This window comes from Sebastes umbrosus, chromosome 14 (genome assembly GCF_015220745.1).
Source record: "Sebastes umbrosus isolate fSebUmb1 chromosome 14, fSebUmb1.pri, whole genome shotgun sequence".
NCBI lineage: Eukaryota > Metazoa > Chordata > Actinopteri > Perciformes > Sebastidae > Sebastes > Sebastes umbrosus.
Window position 1 is genome coordinate 20,951,761 of NC_051282.1, and position 17,889 is coordinate 20,969,649.

At 39.0% G+C, this 17,889-nt stretch overlaps 2 protein-coding genes across 8 annotated transcripts; one reads left to right on the forward strand and one right to left on the reverse strand.

Annotated features, from left to right (window-relative positions):
- Positions 1 to 1,743: 1,743 nt before the first annotated feature.
- On the reverse strand, positions 1,744 to 5,535 carry nkiras2 (NFKB inhibitor interacting Ras-like 2). Of its 2 annotated transcripts, none has more exons than XM_037791922.1 (4): positions 5,464 to 5,535; positions 4,270 to 4,388; positions 3,520 to 3,761; positions 1,744 to 3,238 (listed from the first exon to the last, which is right to left on the reverse strand). In XM_037791922.1, exons 2-4 carry the CDS (start codon positions 4,361 to 4,363, stop codon positions 2,996 to 2,998), a joined length of 579 nt encoding a protein of 192 aa, XP_037647850.1. In that variant the 5' UTR covers positions 4,364 to 4,388; positions 5,464 to 5,535; the 3' UTR covers positions 1,744 to 2,995. The 2 variants fall into 2 exon arrangements, with proteins under 2 accessions (XP_037647850.1, XP_037647849.1); XM_037791921.1 differs by having other exon boundaries at positions 4,270 to 4,420; positions 5,463 to 5,530.
- Positions 5,536 to 7,100: 1,565 nt separating this feature from the next.
- dnajc7 (DnaJ (Hsp40) homolog, subfamily C, member 7) lies at positions 7,101 to 17,496 on the forward strand. Of its 6 annotated transcripts, none has more exons than XM_037791915.1 (14): positions 7,101 to 7,252; positions 9,506 to 9,594; positions 9,736 to 9,860; positions 10,602 to 10,715; positions 11,038 to 11,112; positions 11,203 to 11,321; positions 12,701 to 12,854; positions 13,051 to 13,215; positions 13,457 to 13,548; positions 13,686 to 13,759; positions 13,851 to 13,997; positions 14,870 to 15,022; positions 15,980 to 16,054; positions 16,147 to 17,496. In XM_037791915.1, exons 1-14 carry the CDS (start codon positions 7,179 to 7,181, stop codon positions 16,182 to 16,184), a joined length of 1,494 nt encoding a protein of 497 aa, XP_037647843.1. In that variant the 5' UTR covers positions 7,101 to 7,178; the 3' UTR covers positions 16,185 to 17,496. The 6 variants fall into 6 exon arrangements, with proteins under 6 accessions (XP_037647843.1, XP_037647845.1, XP_037647844.1 ...); XM_037791917.1 differs by having other exon boundaries at positions 15,980 to 16,045; XM_037791916.1 differs by having other exon boundaries at positions 15,983 to 16,054.
- The last annotated feature ends 393 nt before the right edge of the window (positions 17,497 to 17,889 follow it).

Consider the following 17,889-nt stretch of genomic DNA (forward strand, 5'->3'; position numbering starts at 1 on the left):
GAATGACAATGTAATTAATGTTCCAGTAACAATTTACAAGCAATTTTCCTGAGATTGTGCAGTTTAAAATGTGTACAGATCGTCATGGATGCCTGAAAACAGAACTGGTTCAGTTTATAGGACTGTGTTGATGTTGAATTGCTGGCACAATAGGGGATCTTTTCTCCTGAATATGTTTGTCTTGAATATTCGCTTTTATGTTCCATATTTTGTTGGCATCATCAGGTACACTGAAGACAGTTTTTGCATGACAGTTGACAGTTTTAGCTGCTCCTGTTTGAATTTTATTATGTATGAGTCAATTAGTATCTGTTAATCAGTGTTTTTTCTTTCAAGGGAGATAAAAGACTGTTTTGGTAAAGGAGGTTGCGCTTCAACAATGGGACTCACGGTGGAGTGCTTGACCCAAAAGTCCAATAAACATAAAAATGTGACAGGGTAGCACATCCCAGATTCCCAGATAGTATTTCTACTTGATTAATTGGCTCACATCATAATAGACATACGCTTATGATTTCCGACACAGAGCCTTCTTCAGAGTGTTTGAAGTATACAGATTCAGTTCAGTAATATACACAAGGATAGAGCTAACACACAGCAGACCAATCTCAGGCATAGCCTACAGTTAAATCTGATCCAAACCCCATTGAGCTCCACCAAACACTGTTCCTGGCCATTATCGGTTCACTATTAAGATCATACACTAGATGGCAATAAGGGAACACTTGAATAAATCTCATTCATTTTTAATTACAGGCTGATCTTACGGATGATCCTGTATCATCAAGTGGTAGTAAAAGACTTTATTTTAAATAAAATGCTAACAATTTTTCCTTGAAAAACGGTCCTTAAATCCTCCCACATGACAAAAAGTATTAAAAAAGCATACCACATGTGTAACAAACAAATACGTAGTAACATTTCATTCATTTGGCAGATTGTGTCAGTGGGTATCATAGGGTGTCAATGGGGATTATCATATAGTGACAATATTACAGATATTTCTAGTGAATAGTATCATTCTTTAGATGTATCAAACATTATATTAATAGGCATGTTAGCAGAAATCTGTGTTAATAATATACACTTTATTATCACATAACCCTGAATCATGTAATGCATTACAATACACAGCTAGTATATATATATATATATATATATATATATATATATAAACATATATATACTACCTTTGTGAATGTTTTGTCCACCTTTATTTACTTGCTACCTGACCCTAGTTTGTAGTGTTGCAGTTCCTCACTGTGACCACTGGAGGGTAGTGAACACTCCTGATTATTTTTAGCTTGATTTACTCTGCTCCAGTTGACCAGAGTCAAGGCAGACATGACATTTTTAAATAAATCATTTTTATGTACTGTGCACATATAATTATTTGTTTTTTTTGTCCATGTCTCTTATGCTTATACTTTACCTGTACCACCAGACTATACAAACAATTTTGTCAACCATATTTATAACTCAATTGTAAAATCAGTGCACCTTTTTTAAAGATTGTTGTAACCGCAGATTAGTTACAGCCTATAGCACAGAGATCCCAAAGGTTACTGAGTTGTATACACATGGATATTTCCCTTAAAACAAAAAAATCAAGGCCTGGCCATGAAACGTACTACGATGTAAATTAACTGAAAATCAGTAACTAGGTTTACTTTTTAAAGTGGATATGAGTTTTTCTTTCATCAAACTCACAAATTCACATTGGCTACAGATCACCACAAATTATTTTTAGGCACAGAAAGAAATCTTTAATTTGTTTACAAAACATGCAAACAAATATCAAGTGAACACATTTATGGATATTAATACATAAAAGCCTGATATTCACAAAAAACGTTGCATGTATGATACATAGTGTTGAGGCACAAACACATGCATACAAATTTCCCCTTTTCAATTAAACAAATAATGCTCATATTTTTGACTCATGTTGCACCCTGAAGAAACGGTTCAATTGTCGACTAATGAATAACTTCTGGGTTTTATTTTACAGCTTAGTAAAAACTATACCAGCTTCAACTCCAGCAGTGACTGTAACTGATTATATGATGACTTAATGCTATGACGTTTTACTATTTAGAGTGCTCTATGTCTTTAATGTGTCACAAACAGAAAAAAAGTAGCACCTGAACCTGCAGAAACCATCTTTCATCTGAACATCATTTATCTCATATTTAAATTTCAACAGCCTGTACAGAAGGCAATATGTGGTTAGGAATGTCAATCACTCACTGTACAACATCTAACAGTGAATCTCAGCAAAGAACAAGTATAGTGTAACAAATCTCCAGATCAACAAACAGCACATCATCAATAATGTATCAATAAAACAATCACCTATAAATCTTTTACAACATGTGAAATTCAGCATTTGTGTGATGCAATAATTAGGTTACATGAGTAGCTGCTGCCATTTCTGATTCAATCTGTGTATACATGTAGTGCACATGTAAATAAAATAGTAGCCAGTGTATATGATTAATAATTTAGCTATGCAGTGAGCACCATGAGTCTCTGATATCTTGTAACGCCGGACTGTTTAAGTATAAACTGAGATAAAAATGTTGATTGTCAGTAGTTTAAGAACTACATAATGTAGGTCGAAATATGACTGCTGATGTCAACAGCGGTAATTATGTGGATGAATAGTTTGACCATAATCCAAACTAATAAAATGGGAATGACAAACAAAAACACTTTGCATCCTTCAATTTCTTAGCTGATAAAAGATCAGCATTTTTACTCATTTATAATTAGTATTTCACCAAAACATGAAATATGGATGCTATATTAATACCAACAGTGCTCACTGTATATAAATATTCATACAATCATCCTGCCTTTTCTCATCATCACAACTCTTACTACCTCAATCCTTCATAATATCAAAATAGTTTTTTAGCAAAACTAAGTTCCCTTTAACACACCTCTTCTCCCTGTTTCCTCCCTCTTGAACATGACAACAGTGTCCGGTCATTCAGCTGTCTGTAGAGCCACTGCCCTTGTTCTTATTGCGACTGAGAGGGAAAGTGGACTTGCTCTGGGGCTGGGTCATCTTGCTGGCCAAGTAGACAAAGGGTTCGATCAGTGTGCGCCGTTCCACCACCGACACCTCCCACAGACGCACCTTCTCGTTCTTCGCCCAGTTCTGGGCCATGTTAGAGTCAACTCTCCTCTCATCCTGCTTGTCGAGCTTGTTACCGAGCACAACGATGGTCACCTGTGGATCAGGGTCATCACGTCAGTGTCATCTCTAGCACACATCCGCAACAATATTAGCAATAGCATCAACTGTGGCAGGTTGTCTGTTGGGACTTAAAGAGAATCAGTAGGAAACAACATTCAAATGAATAATGTATAGATCTCATTCCAATACACAGGGCCTTGGAATTGGAGAAATCGGTTTGGGGTTCTCTAATTAGTCTCCTCCAAATTAACCCAGCTTCATTAAAGTAGCATCAAATTAACCACCCCGAGCATTTAAGTGAGTTCAGTCCTCACCTCTTTCTTGTCTCTGTGACGGTCGATGTCCTTCTTGAGGGCCTCCATCCGCTTAAAGGACTCTTTGCTGTCGATGCTGTAGACGAGTACAAAGCCATCTGCAAAAGTGTAGTAATGTCGAGGAAACTCCATCCCATCCCGGAGTCCACGGGTGTCATAGAAGCGCACCTGCTCCCGTGTGCCACGGTCAGTTTCTATGGAGCCGATGTAGATATCCTCCAGGGTCTCCATAGGCTCTGAGCCTAACCGGGGATAAACAAAAACAGACACATATGGTGTGATATACTGTATAAGTATTATAGCAATACACTTTGTATGACAGGGTGCCAGTAGAAAAAAACATGCAGGAAATCGGTTCAACATTACATAAGTCTTTTAGTTTTAGAAAATAATTACTGAGTGCATGTGTTATTAGATAACCTTGAATGTACCAGTATATCAGGAAAAATAAATGTCTATCAAACTGAACATTTAATTCAGAATCACAATAAGGATTATTGCAAAGTAGGTTATTCACTTCCAAGGAATTTGCCTTGGTGAAGATGTAAACATACAGGCAAAAGTCAAGAACGTAAATATAGAATAGAAAATATAGAATAGAAATGTGTAATGCCACTAATTACACCGAGAATAACCAACCTGCAACATACTCTTGACAATCACTGTACAATGCATCAAAGGTAGGTAAATAGTGTAATTTGAACTAATAAATATAGTAAAATTGTATTTTTTATAAGGCAAAAAGTATACCTGCAACATGATTGGCATACAGTAGTTGTTCCAGTACAGCTGTTTTACCAACTGCAGCCTGGCCACACACAACCACCTTACAGCTTTTACCCATGACTCACTCTCAGGTCAGAAAATCTGTTTTTCGGGGAGAAGATACACAGATAGAAAACTGTCAGAAAACATACTTTATTAACGTTGCAATGTCAGTGCATAGCATCATAGAATAGATTAGAATAGAAAGCTTTATTGTCATTGTATTAAATACAACGAGATTCACAGTTGCCACTTCTGGTCAGTGCTTTAAAACTTGACAAGACTAAACGAGGCAGATAAAACATATAACAGGTAAAACACACACAGTTATAAAGCAAATAAAACAGGTAAAGTAGATGTAATAAATAAATATAAACAGAAGTGTAATAAAATATAAAAATAGATGTAATATAAACAGAGGTAATTGCACTTGTAAAATAGGTAGACTAGATGTAATAAATAAAATGTAAACAGGTAATTGCACTTTTAAAATAGGTAGAGTAGATGTAATAAATAAATATAAACAGAAGTGTTACACTAGAAGTATAAAATATAAAAACAGATGTAATGTAAACAGATGTAATTGCACTTGTAAAATAGGTAGAGTAGATGTAATAAATAAAATGTAAACAGAGTTAATTGCACTTGTAAAATAGGTATAGTAGATGTAATAAATAAAATGTAAACAGAGTTAATTGCACTTGTAAAATAGGTAGAGTAGATGTAATAAATAAAATGTAAACAGAGTTAATTGCACTTGTAAAATAGGTAGAGTAAATGTAATAAATAAAATGTAAACAGAGGTAGTTGTACTTGAGGTGTATATTGCATCAAGGATATATTGCACTATTACACGATTATATCATTGTACTACACATGGGTTTGGGGGATAACATCACTGCTAAAATATGTTACAAACAATGTATAACTTAGAGCGAATAAAGGTATTAAACATGTTTACATCACAGTAAACTAGCTAGCTGATTAACTAACATGTCTCCATAGAGAGTTAGCTTAGCATTAGCTATCTGTGAGATAAAGAGCCACGACATCACATAACAAGTCTCTAATGTTAGATAACAGAAACTGACTAGTAGAAGTCGTGTCTTCAAACATGTACACGCTGATATTAGCTACCTGCAGATAGATATTTATTAGTTTATTAGTATAATTCTTACTTGCTGCCAAACTGCTCTTCTTACCTAACGGTCTCTACTTCCTGTTTACAGTGAGTACGTCACGGACTGCAGTTATGTGTCGGTCGCGAACGAGTCGGGTCATTGAGCCGGCTCTTTTAAGTGAACGATAAGAGCCGGCTCCCGTCCGAGAGCCGTTTTTTTTTTTTCTTTTTCTTGAATTAATTCAAGGCAGAATGATAGGAAGATCTTGTGTTGTGTTAATGACATCCGTGCGACCAATCAGGTGATGACAGACGAGGATCATACCATCAAGCAGGGAGGGGCGGGGCTGCGCGGCGCGCTGACGGTCTACAGGTACAGAGCAGGAGGGAGAGGAGGAGAGAAAGAGAGAGAGGAGTGCGGTGCGCGAATAGCAGACAAGATGAGTGACAGTCGGAAACGAAGCAGCATGTAAAATTATGATATTCTGGAAATGTTATATTCAGCTAAAGTTAAAAGTTATGTTACATTTGCACTATCTGTTTATATCATGTTTATTTTTGTTTATAGCTTATTTTGTAAATTGTACATTTTTATTCTTATTTTATTCTAACGTTTTATCTATTTCTTTGTTATTATACTGTCTGACTTGCACCAACAAAACCAAAGAAAATTCCTAGTGTATACCTCTTACACCTGGCAATAAACACCTTTCTGATTCTGATTCTGATTCTGATTCTGACTGTAGTTAGTGAGGTTTGCATGATGTCAGCAAACGTAGCATTGACAGTGATTTGTGGAGATATAGCCACCTGTGATTGGCAGAGGCTTTAGTAGGGAGGGTTGTTGTTGTTCCTGTTAGTTTTGTGGGTTGTGTGAGAGACGAGAAGCGGGAGATGTCGAAGTGAGTTGCTAATGCAGAAAGCACGCTATAAAGGAGATAGCTTTGTTGTTTTGGTGTTGGTTACGGCCCACAGTAACCTGTGTTCAAGCTGAGGAATAAAGTACCAGCGAAACGAGTTCCTGCCTCGTAGCTTCATTGACCAGGGATGCTACAGTATAATTATATTTAATAATTTAAGTGATATATGTGCACACATACTAATCATCAACTTCATTAGGCTCATCATTCCAAAAGTCCGTACTGTGTTTGGTCATAACTCCTTTCATTTTGCTGCTGCAAATGACTGGAACTCACTACAAAACACGCTCAAACTAACAGCTCTCACCTCTCTCAACATGTTCAAACAAAAGCTGCAACAAGTCATAGTTGACTGCTGTACTTGCTGACCAGCCCTCACTTCTGTCTCTCTCTTCCATTTTTACAAAGAACATCCAGTAATTCGCCTTTTTTTTGTACATAGTGTTTATTAATTTACCTATGCTGTTTTTAGCCATTTTCTCATGTGTTTGTCATACTGTATTGTATCTGTGCTGTTTGTGTCACTTGTGTGGACTGTGCTACTGCCTCTTGGCCAGGTCATCATTGTAAATGAGAATTGGTTCTCAATTGATTTTACCTGGTTAAATAAAGGTCAAATAAATAAAAAAAATAAAAATCATAGGTCAAAACAGCGCTAAATTTAGTTGAATTATAAAAGGCAGAAGTTGTAAAAAACGAAGAGCTTTTTGGGATGCCGAAAGAGCCGGCTCTTCTTTGGTTGAGCTGGGCTCAAATGATCTGGCTCACTAAAAAGATCCGTAATTCCCATCACTACAGCTGTACGTCACGGACTGCAGTTATGAGGCCACGCCCCCTCCCTCATTGACGGCAAAATGGCTGCGGAGAGCTGTGATGCTGTGAACATGGACCCTGACATGGAACTGCTCAGTGACGAGGAACTGGAGAGGTAAAACACATCTAAGGCTGTGATGTCAGCGGCAGAAACACATCTGTAACGAAGCGTTGTACTGACATGTGTCTTCAAAAGTCCTTAATATGTTAATTTGCTTCGCACTTCGCACTGTGGGAAGCTAACTAGCTGCTGCTGTTTAGCTTCATTCTCCTCCGGGAGCCTTCAGCCTGCTGCTCCTCCTCTCAGCTCCTCTGCTGCTGGATATCTGGGCTGTGAATCAGGAGCTGTAATATCTATCAATCTGTCGTTACCTGCTTTCACATTATTGGGATATTCCCCAGTGTGATCCTAGTTAGTGACACCATTCACTGCCTGTGTGGTCGTGATGTAAATACATGAAAGACTACCATGTAAAGGCAGCAGCATGGTGTCATATGTTCCTGGCTCAGCTTCACAAAATAGCTACGTGTTTGATTGGTGTAGGCTCTTCTGCCACTGCTGTGTTTTCTATGTTTAGCTGGTCACATTCCTGGACATGCTCTCTGGACACACATGATTATGAATGATCACATTCACTCTGACAGTTTAAAGGTGCAGTGTGTGAGGTCTGGCTTCTTACTCCAAACAAACAGGGGGCAGCATTTCACCATCTAGGCGCTGGGTTTAACCCGTATCCTCCTCTAACGGCAGCGACAGAAGGTTTGTTGATCCGGCAGGGAGTCGAGGCGGTCCGGGTAGTGATTAGGGATGTCACGAGAACCGATGCTTCGGTACCGAGTCGATGCCAAAACTTTTAAAAAAGTGACGGTACTCTTTTTCTACAGTACCGACGATACCGTACGATGCCTGTAATGGTCGTTGGTAGGGATGTGACAGTGAGGAACATTTTTCCACCGGTTAATAAACTTGTGACACCGGTGTTACCGATTACACCGGACATTTTACAAGAAAAGATGACGTCAATATGTGCAGAGAGCTGACTCTGATCTTTACTGTCGGGTGGTAGCGCTTTTGCTGCGGGGCTCTGGTGCGGGGGTCTACCTGGCTCCGTGCACACCGGCTGTGATGGCTCCATCCACCTCGCGGCGATTACCTCATTAATGTTATGGTTCCCTTATGGCATTGAGATTAAATGTGAAATATTGCCAAATAGGTGCGTTTGCTTTTCGCTTCGACAATAAAACCTCTGCTCCTACTCCTACTACTCTGAGCTGATGGACCAGATGCATTCATGGTCAGTATGTAGTGTCCGTCGTCTGACTATCGATTGATAACATGCCGCTGATACGCCAAAATGAACAAAATGGGTCAATTATTTTTATTTATTACTTAAAGGCTACATGCCTCTGTTTTTTGTAATGTTCAAATGTTTTTAATTAAAGAGTACGTGTTGAATTACATGGGATTTATTGTTGTTGTTTTTTTACCGTGGTATCGAATTGGTATCGAGAATCAAGGAAATTCACTGGTATTGGTATCGACTACTAGATTTCTGGTACTGTGACATCCCTAGTGATGGCAAGCTTCATGAAGCACTGAAGCTCTCCAGCAAATTGGTTCGCAAAAGGGTTCATTTCACGGGGCTTCATCTGGGCTTCATGTGCACACGAAACCACCTATTGGTCAAAGAGTGTAAGACAGGCAGAAATATTCCAGACATGTGGCAGTGATTTAAGCCTCGGCACAGCACATAACATCACTAGGTCCCGGATCAGATCCCCGGTGCTGGGATTTCTGCTGGCTGAATTTGAGTTGCTACAGCCGCTAACTGAAGGTCCGTCTCCCAGAGCTGCTTTTCCCGGTGTAGTAGTCACCTGGCGGTGGGGAGGACAAAACGAAAATAGGAGTTGTTTTATCATTTCTGCCACTTTGGATTTAATCCAATAAACAAACTATCAAAATATTGGACTATATACTATATAAGATATTCACGATTATCCCAATAATGGAAATTCACCACGATCAACTTACTGTGAGTGTTTTTTTATTGCGATACGTGATAAAATCCTATAACTGATGATTGTAAATGTAGATTGTATAGACTCAGTAGTAGAGGTGAAATGCTGAACCCTATTTGTTTGGAGTATGTGGTCAGATCTTACACATTGCACCTTTTAAAGATCAAAGGTCTTACAGTTTAAAGGTTTTTTTTCGCAGACAAAAAGTTCAGTAATGTGTTTTAAACATACTGAGCCAGTTGAACACCACATACCTGTATAGTCATGTTCTGTCCATAACTGCACTCATCTGAGTCTTGTCTGCTAAATTTGCCTTTTTTTGTCTGTCTTTCTGCCCACTTGTACACAGGGAAGCGGATGGCTACAAAGAGCAAGGCAATGCCTTTTATATCAAGAAGGATTACGCAGAAGCATTCAATTATTACACCAAGGCCATAGGTAATTCCCCCTAAATAATCTGAGTCGGTCTTCCTGTTAGTCGATGGGGTTTATATTGATTTCTTTCCTGTTTGGGTAAGAAATAAAAGTTTGAATTCTGTCTGTCCTTGATAGGATGTCAATAACTTGTTTGTTATACAGACATGTGTCCGAAGAATGCAAGTTACTATGGAAACCGGGCAGCCACGCTAATGATGTTGAGTCGGTACAGAGAGGCTTTAGAGGATTCCCAGCAAGCAGTACGACTAGATGACGACTTCATGAAGGTAGGTTGTGGAAAAAAAAAACGTTATACTTTATTTCAGGGAAAATCTACTCTCGTAATGTCTTACATTGTTACATTTTCAGTCTACATTAATATGCAATTTGTTCTGAGTGTTATTTTGTTTTGCTGTATACATTTCCCTCAGCGTATTACTACTAATGCTTTGCTAAATGATTTCTTACATTTTCCAGAATGCTGTGGACAATGCCTAACTAACGAATCCTTTCATTGTCGAGTAATCTGTCGATTATTTTCTCGATTAATCGATTAGTTGTTTGGTCTATAAAATGTCATGGATGAGTAGAGAAACCAGAAAATGTTCACATTTAAGAAGCTGGAATCAGAGAACTTTACTTTTTAAAAAAAAAAATAAATAAATAAGATTTCCTCAAACCAATTGATCGATCTATTTAAAGGTTGACCACTAATTGATTAATCGTTGCAGCTCTATTAATATTATTGGCTTCATAATAGAGTAAAATTAACTTGGAAGGTGGTTTTTGATTGTAGCGCATAGAAACGTGGGACCTTGAACTTTGAGTGTAGTTGTTTATTACATCGCAGAGATATGTACCTGTTCAACTTGTAGGAATGATAAGTAGCATTATGATTTTGCCAAAGGGATAAAAAGGTGTAAGTTAGAGCTAGTGATGGTTTAGTTTTTGGTGCCCAACTGTTTTCAACCAGGGAATTGAGGGACGTTATCACTTCAGTTTGTGAACTGTCAGTCTTTTACCCACAGGGCCATCTGCGAGAGGGCAAGTGCCACCTGTCCCTCGGCAATGCTATGGCTGCCAGCCGCTGTTTCCAGAGGGTTCTGGAGCTGGAGCCCGACAACAGCCAGTCCCAGCAGGAGGTGAGCTGACCTCGGATTGACAGAGCCTGATCCGACAACTTTGGACATGATTATCCACTATCAGATAAGCTTTGGCCGAGCTAGTGCAAATAATGTGAAAAAAGTCTGATACTTAGCGGTTTAAGAGGAGATCAACTGGAGTTAGTGTTAATTCTCAATGACAAAGCCAGAAGGCAAGTTTTAGGTTATTCACAGAAGTGCTGCAGCTTGCACTGACCTAGTTTTACAAGCATTAAGCAAGGCACAGAAGAGAGGCCAGTGGTAGCTGTAAAGCAACTACAAGTCTTTGAAATGATCACTGAACACCACAAATTCATTTCAGCTGAAGAATGCAGAATCCATCCTTGAATATGAGAGAATGGCAGAGATTGGATTTGAGAAGAGAGATTTCAGGATGGTAAGCTATACAGTGGTTACTGTCTTATTTCATTTTGATAGTTGTGTGGTATGTCACCAGTAACTTCAGGTGTGCTGTGGTTGTCTCTAGGTTGTATTCTGCATGGACCGTGCCTTGGAGTCTGCCGCAGCCTGTCACAGGTTCAAGATCCTGAAGGCAGAGTGCTTAGCCCTGCTGGGACGCTACCCTGAGGCTCAGTCTGTAGCCAGGTAAGACAACATATTTGAAAAATACTTGGCGATTCACTTATTTAACTGACATTATTTGAATTTGTCACACTACAAAATATTTTTTTTCCCTTATTTCGAAAAAAACCCAATATTCCTACTAAGCTGTTAACACGGCTAATGAAAATGAAAATTCCACTAATATTCCCATTTATATGCAGCCGTGCATACTCCGATTAACGTAACCGGTGGCGGACTGGTTCGACTCTGCGAAAACAGCCTCTCTCTTTCATTCCTTCTTGAAAAGGTTGACGGTGTGATATTTGCGCATATCCAAAAACCTGTTGATATCTAAGTCTTTCATAATTTTAAAAGTCCGAGTGTTTCTGCTTCCGACCAGAAATGCGGGCTTTCCTTTTTGTCATGCATCTCTGCAAACGGTCGGCTATTTGATTTGTGTACAACGCACAGAGCTGGCCGTAAACAGGCGAGAGGCCGTGAGTCGCAAACTGCCGTAAAAACTCCAATTGAGACGCGGATTCTGAATGTGCTGTATACATGTCCAAAGAATGCTCCTAAAACCTGAATAATATCGGCATATCTCACATGTCTTTATTGGAAAATGCTCCATTCGGAATAGGGCCTAATTCAGAATACCAACTTGGCAAAGCTCTAATTATGACATATTTATGAAATGCTTATCAGTCAGACACAATAAATTAGTTAACTTATATCCCAGAGCTGTGCAGAAACAGGAAAATCATAATATATGAAAGAAGTAATGTAAAAGGTACAAATCTGTAAAAGTAAGATGCTTCTATAGAGCCAGAATAATGTTATTAAATGTTATTAAATGCTCTGACCACTCCATGTTTACTGTGATTTCTTGAGATGACTCATCTAAGTGAATACAAGTGTGCCAGATTGCTGAAATCTGTGGGTCTTCACACCTGGTGGGTTTAAAAACTATATGCACAACTTTGTGTTTATATAAGTTGGAAACATGGATCTAAAAGTGTAAGCTTGTTCTCAAATTCACAATTACAACGCCTGAAATATGGCACATTCCTAAAATTGACCACTCCAGCTTGTTAATTTGCCTGCAGGAACTGTGTGGAGGTTGCTCTGTTTTCAGAGAGGTCAGAGTCATTCTCACAATCTAAAGCTGGTAATTAATTTGGCTGGTGCTCTGCTTCTATTATGGATACGTCTGTTCCCCCATTTACCATCAGTTGCTGCTACACCACTGCGTCCTTGTAAACTGTCTCATCACTGCAGGGAAGCAACAGTTTACTGCAGTTTTCAGATGTGAACTAAACCTTAAATAAGATGACACAAAATGCCATATTTTCTAAATGATTTCTCTTTTTTATATGTTTGCTTTCCTCTGGCATTAATATTCAGTATTTGTTCCTGTTTAGTGATATTCTGAGAATGGACTCCACTAATGCAGATGCACTGTACGTGCGTGGTCTTTGTCTGTACTACGAGGACTGCATTGACAAGGCGGTCCAGTTCTTTGTCCAGGCCCTGCGTATGGCTCCTGACCACGACAAGGCTCGGCTCGCATGCAGAGTGAGTAATTCAGTAGATGAGAGTTTTATAAATCAAATAAATTCCTATAAAAGCAACCATTACATTAATGTCTTATGCCTTCCTCTAAAAGAGGCTGTTAACTTACGAGTTTGGCAGAGGAAAAAACAATATTGTCTCGTCTATTTTCTGTGTGATTGACATGCTGTTAAGGTTGTCCTATGTTTTGTCTTTCTAGAACGCCAAAGCACTAAAAGCCAAGAAGGAGGAGGGGAACAAGGCCTTCAAGGAGGGAAACTATGAGGCAGCCTATGAGCTGTACTCTGAGGCACTAACAATAGACCCCAACAACATCAAGACTAATGCCAAGCTGTTCTGTAATAGGGCCACTGTGGGATCTAAGGTAAGGAAGAGACGCCACTGGTAGCATCAACATCTGACAAGTTGTTCTGGGTGGTCAACTGTAAAAAGAAGTCCCACTGGACAAAAAAACACTAACACCCACTAACACCTGTCATTTCTCTTAAGTGACAGTATGAAGTGTTTTGGCATATTGTACTTTCCTCTGTCACATCCAGAGATCTAGGCCACTACTTTTCTCTCTCCGCCTCGCATGGTCACACTTTTTTCTTTTTCTTTGAAAGCTGAAGAAACTAGAACAGGCCATTGAAGACTGCACGAAGGCCATTAAACTGGATGAGACCTACATCAAGGCCTATTTACGGAGAGCACAGTGGTATGTCCCAGCTTTTCTGAACTTGGTTCTTAATAGAGATAGTAAGTTCTGTTGTGTTTGGTTTTCAGACTTGAACAAACAGAGGACAGCATCATTATCTGAAAAACAATAACAGAGTTGTGTATACTGTGCTGCAGCTACATGGACACAGAGCAGTATGAAGAGGCAGTGCGAGATTATGAGAAGGTTTACCAGACAGAGAAGACAAAAGGTGAGAATCAGACTCCTCTCACACAGCTTTCAGCAGGGATATTTCTTCCTTATTCTGCTTTATTGTTCCGTCTTTCTTTTTTATTCTGTAGAACACAAGCACTTTCTGAAACATGCCCAGCTGGAGTTGAAGAAAAGCAAGCGGAAAGATTACTACAAAGTGCTTGGGGTGAATAAGAACGCCACGGAAGATGAGATCAAGAAAGCATACCGCAAACGGGCGCTGTTACATCACCCAGGTGCTTAACTAAACAGAAAATACCCTCTAACAATAAAGCAATCATTGTGCAATTCTACATAATACTGTATACTAGGGCTGTGCAATTAATCACATTCCAATTACGATTTCGGCTTCTAACAATTCTAAACAATATAATCAACAATTATTGTACCGTATTCCATTTCGCAATGACGCCCTCGTTTTGTCTTGTGTCATAAATCCAGCGCACCCCTTTCCTTTACAGCTGTGCGCTTTCACCCCACTCAGCGGTGGCTGCTTGGTGTGGGAGGATTCCCTCGTGGGAACTCTCCCCAGCTGGCTGGCCCTCGCCGGACGTATTTCCTCAGTAGTGATGCGCCACGACCGGCTCTAGGTCGGCTTGGAAAGGCTCAGGGTGAAGGTGGTGCTTTACAGCACCCTTCGCCCAGACCTCGCCGCTTAGTGATCGCTGTGCCCTCTCTCCCTGCGGGGAGGGATGGAGCCCCATGCTCCCAGCGCAACTATCAACCGGGACAGATTGTCCTCAGTGCGGCTTGAAACACGGACCCTGTCTCGTTTACCATGCTTTATGGTTGTGACTTTTCATCACCATTCATATTTATACAACCAATGTGTTTATGATTAAATTGTTTACTAGAGCACAAAGTTCTTCAGACACCGAGCCTCTTAATTTGGCTCTCATAGTGCACCAGATTGATGCACTTAACTTTAAAATGTAGCCTACTAAATGTTCTAAATGCATGATGAAGTCAATGAGTAATCATGTTAAATAATCATGGTTTCAGTATTGACCAAAAACAATTTTTATTTATAATCGAGCAGCCCTACTGTATACTACTCTCCCTCGGCCCAAATGACCTGTGTGGTGTTTTTCCCTCTCCTTCCTGTCAGACCGTCACAGCGGAGCTAGTCCTGAGTTGCAGAAGGAAGAGGAGAAGAAGTTTAAGGAGGTGGGCGAGGCTTTCAGCGTGCTTTCAGACCAAAAGAAGAAGTCTCGCTATGACAGCGGTCAGGATCTGGAGGATGACGGCATGAACATGGGAGGTGAGCACCTGGGAAAGCCTTGGGGGTGGGGGGGGGTCTCAAGGGTAACCAAGGCTATAATAGTTTTGAATTTTAAATTGTTTTTTATTTCATTTTAGTTTAGTTTTAGTTAGTTTTCAGAGTGTGTTTGCTAATTTTAGTTTAGTTTCAGTTTTTCAGAAAGGTTTTTAGTGAAGCGATTGCGGCGTAGCTCCATATCCTGGAAGATCTAGTCCATTCAGTTTCTGTGGTTCAAAGTCACGAGAGTTGACATAAATTCATGCTGTCTCCTTTTTTGGGTAGCAATATATTATAGCTAAAAAAACTAAAACTTAATATGTATTACGTACTTGTATTTACGTTCATTTGTATTTAATTTTTATTAGGTTTTTAACCAGGCAATATCGTTTCAGTTTAGTTTTTTGTAAAAGGTATAGCTTTTATTTAGTTTTAGTTTAGTAAAGATATTTCCACTACTTATATTTGTTTTTGTTTACTATAATAACCCTGGGCTGAACAGATAAGAGCTGCAACGATTAATTGATTAATCAATTAGTTGTCAACTATTAAATTAATAGCCAACTATTTTGATAATCGCTTTGAGTATTTTAAGTAAAAAAGTCAAAATTCTGATTCCAGCTTCTTAAATGAGATTTTTTTGGTTTCTTTACGCCTCTATGACAGTAAACTGAATGTCTTTTATTTGTGGACAAAACAAGACATTTGATGACGTCATCTTGGGCTTTGGGAAACACTGATCGACATTTTTCACCATTTTCTGACATTTTATAGACCAAACAACTAATCAATTAACCAAGTAAATAATCGACAGATTAATCAACAATGAAAATAATCGTTAGTTGCAGCCCTAGGACAGATAAAAGTACAAGTCACGTCTACGATAATGAACCATCTTTTTATTATGAAACAGCTGTTGTGTTTATGATGAGACTGTTCTCGCATGCATTTCGTCTCCAGCAGATTTTGATGCCAACAACATTTTCAAGGCATTCTTTGGAGGCCCAGGAGGTTTTAGTTTTGAAGGTAATTCATGTATGTATACAAAAAACTTTTTTACCTTCAACCATTCGCCGTTCATATTTTTTAAATACATCAGTTATTGACTTGTTTATTGTTTGTTTCAGCGTCTGGACCAGGAAATTTCTTCTTCCAGTTTGGTTAACTGGAGGATTCGTCTACCTAAACAGTTACTACATCAGGACTTTTCAACAATGTCAACCCCCCAACCCTCCATCCATATTTAATGACTGACTGATTGCAAGTCAGATTCCTGTCTATGCCATTGACTGAATGAATGCAACCCAATGACCACATGCAACATATGATGTAAAGCCCGTATAGCAAAGGACACCAAAACGGCACAGATTGAGTTGATAGCGTTACTGATTTAGGATTTGGTTTTCTTCCTCTCAGAAGGAAACAAACTTTAAAGTCAGTAATGGCTAGCAACCGTGGTCCAAATATTTCCTGGGTTTTTGAGATAGCAGAGATTGCGCAGCTATTGTATCCGAGCTTTTAGGGATCCATGCAGGAAGTGACATCCTGGGGAAAACTCTTGAGATGCGACTGAGCATTGAGCAAGCTATTATTCGGCTCGTCTTGCCTTACTGCTGAGGGGGCATCCTCTGCATGAAAGTTAATAACTTGCTTAATGATTTCTGAAGGAAATCACTTAGCAAGCGGCGCCTTTCCCCCGTTGAAGAATCTGTCAGACAGACTGTCGGCTGCTACGAATTCGCACTGAAAACTGCCTCCTTGTCATAAGCCAATAGGAGCACTTGAGCATTTTTTTAAATTCACGGCTGGAGGCTGGAGCCTAGAGTTACACTTACAGTACAGCTGAAGCACAGTAGAAAGATGGCAGTGGAGACAGCTGTGCTGGCTTTGTTGCCAGCAAAGTCCCCCTCCTCCTCTTGTTGTCACAAGTTTTATGTTTGATGTTGCCATTCACAGATTGCTGCATTGTACATTTTACTGGAATGTAAAGTGTTAATTTGTGATAGTTTTTTTCCATTTTTTTTATTTTGATATGTATATTTATTGTAAATTTGCTGTCTGATAGAACCATCTGTGTAAGATGAGGACGCCTTTCTGTTATGTAAAACGTTTATGAGCATCCTTTTGACTCAAATTCAGGAAGATGATAGTTTTGCTTGGTCTGCATGAAATTGATTATGCTCTGTGTGTTCCTTGACTGTGATGCAAGCTGTCTAATGTTACTCCATGCAACAGATAAACAGAACAAATAGGATGTGTTTATTGTCTGAGAAAGACATTGGTTGATGATGGATACCTGGTAATGTTCTCTTTACTTCCTGATGAGTGTGCTGTTCTCTTGGTGGACTAAATGAAGAAAAAGAAAAGCGTCCTCATCTTTGCTCTCATTGTTTTTTGCCCTTATGGTGAAACCATCCTCTCTTTATCCTTGAAAAGTACCAGCCTTGTCAATAAAGTTGGCCTCTGGGTTTCCCCTACATTGTTGTTTTATTTCGTTTTAGTGGCATAGTATTAATAATTCTATAAATATTCATACTATTTGATAATAAGGTTGTAATCATAATGGAAACTGTGTTTTTAAACAGAACTGGAGAGTTGTAATCAGGGTCTGAAATTAACCTTTTTCCTCGCACTGAACATTTCTACCGGTCACTCATTTTCTTTTCTTTGCCACTTCTGAAATCTAGGTAGAACGCTTTAACATTGTAAACACTGACTCAGGTGTACCAGATTGTAGAATTATGGAATATATCATGTGACCTTAATCCATGAGTATATTTGGTAACACTTAATTTTACAGGTCCGCTAATTTCATAGTAATTAGGTGATAATTAGCAAGTAACCTATTTGAAATTTCTTTGGAATAACTG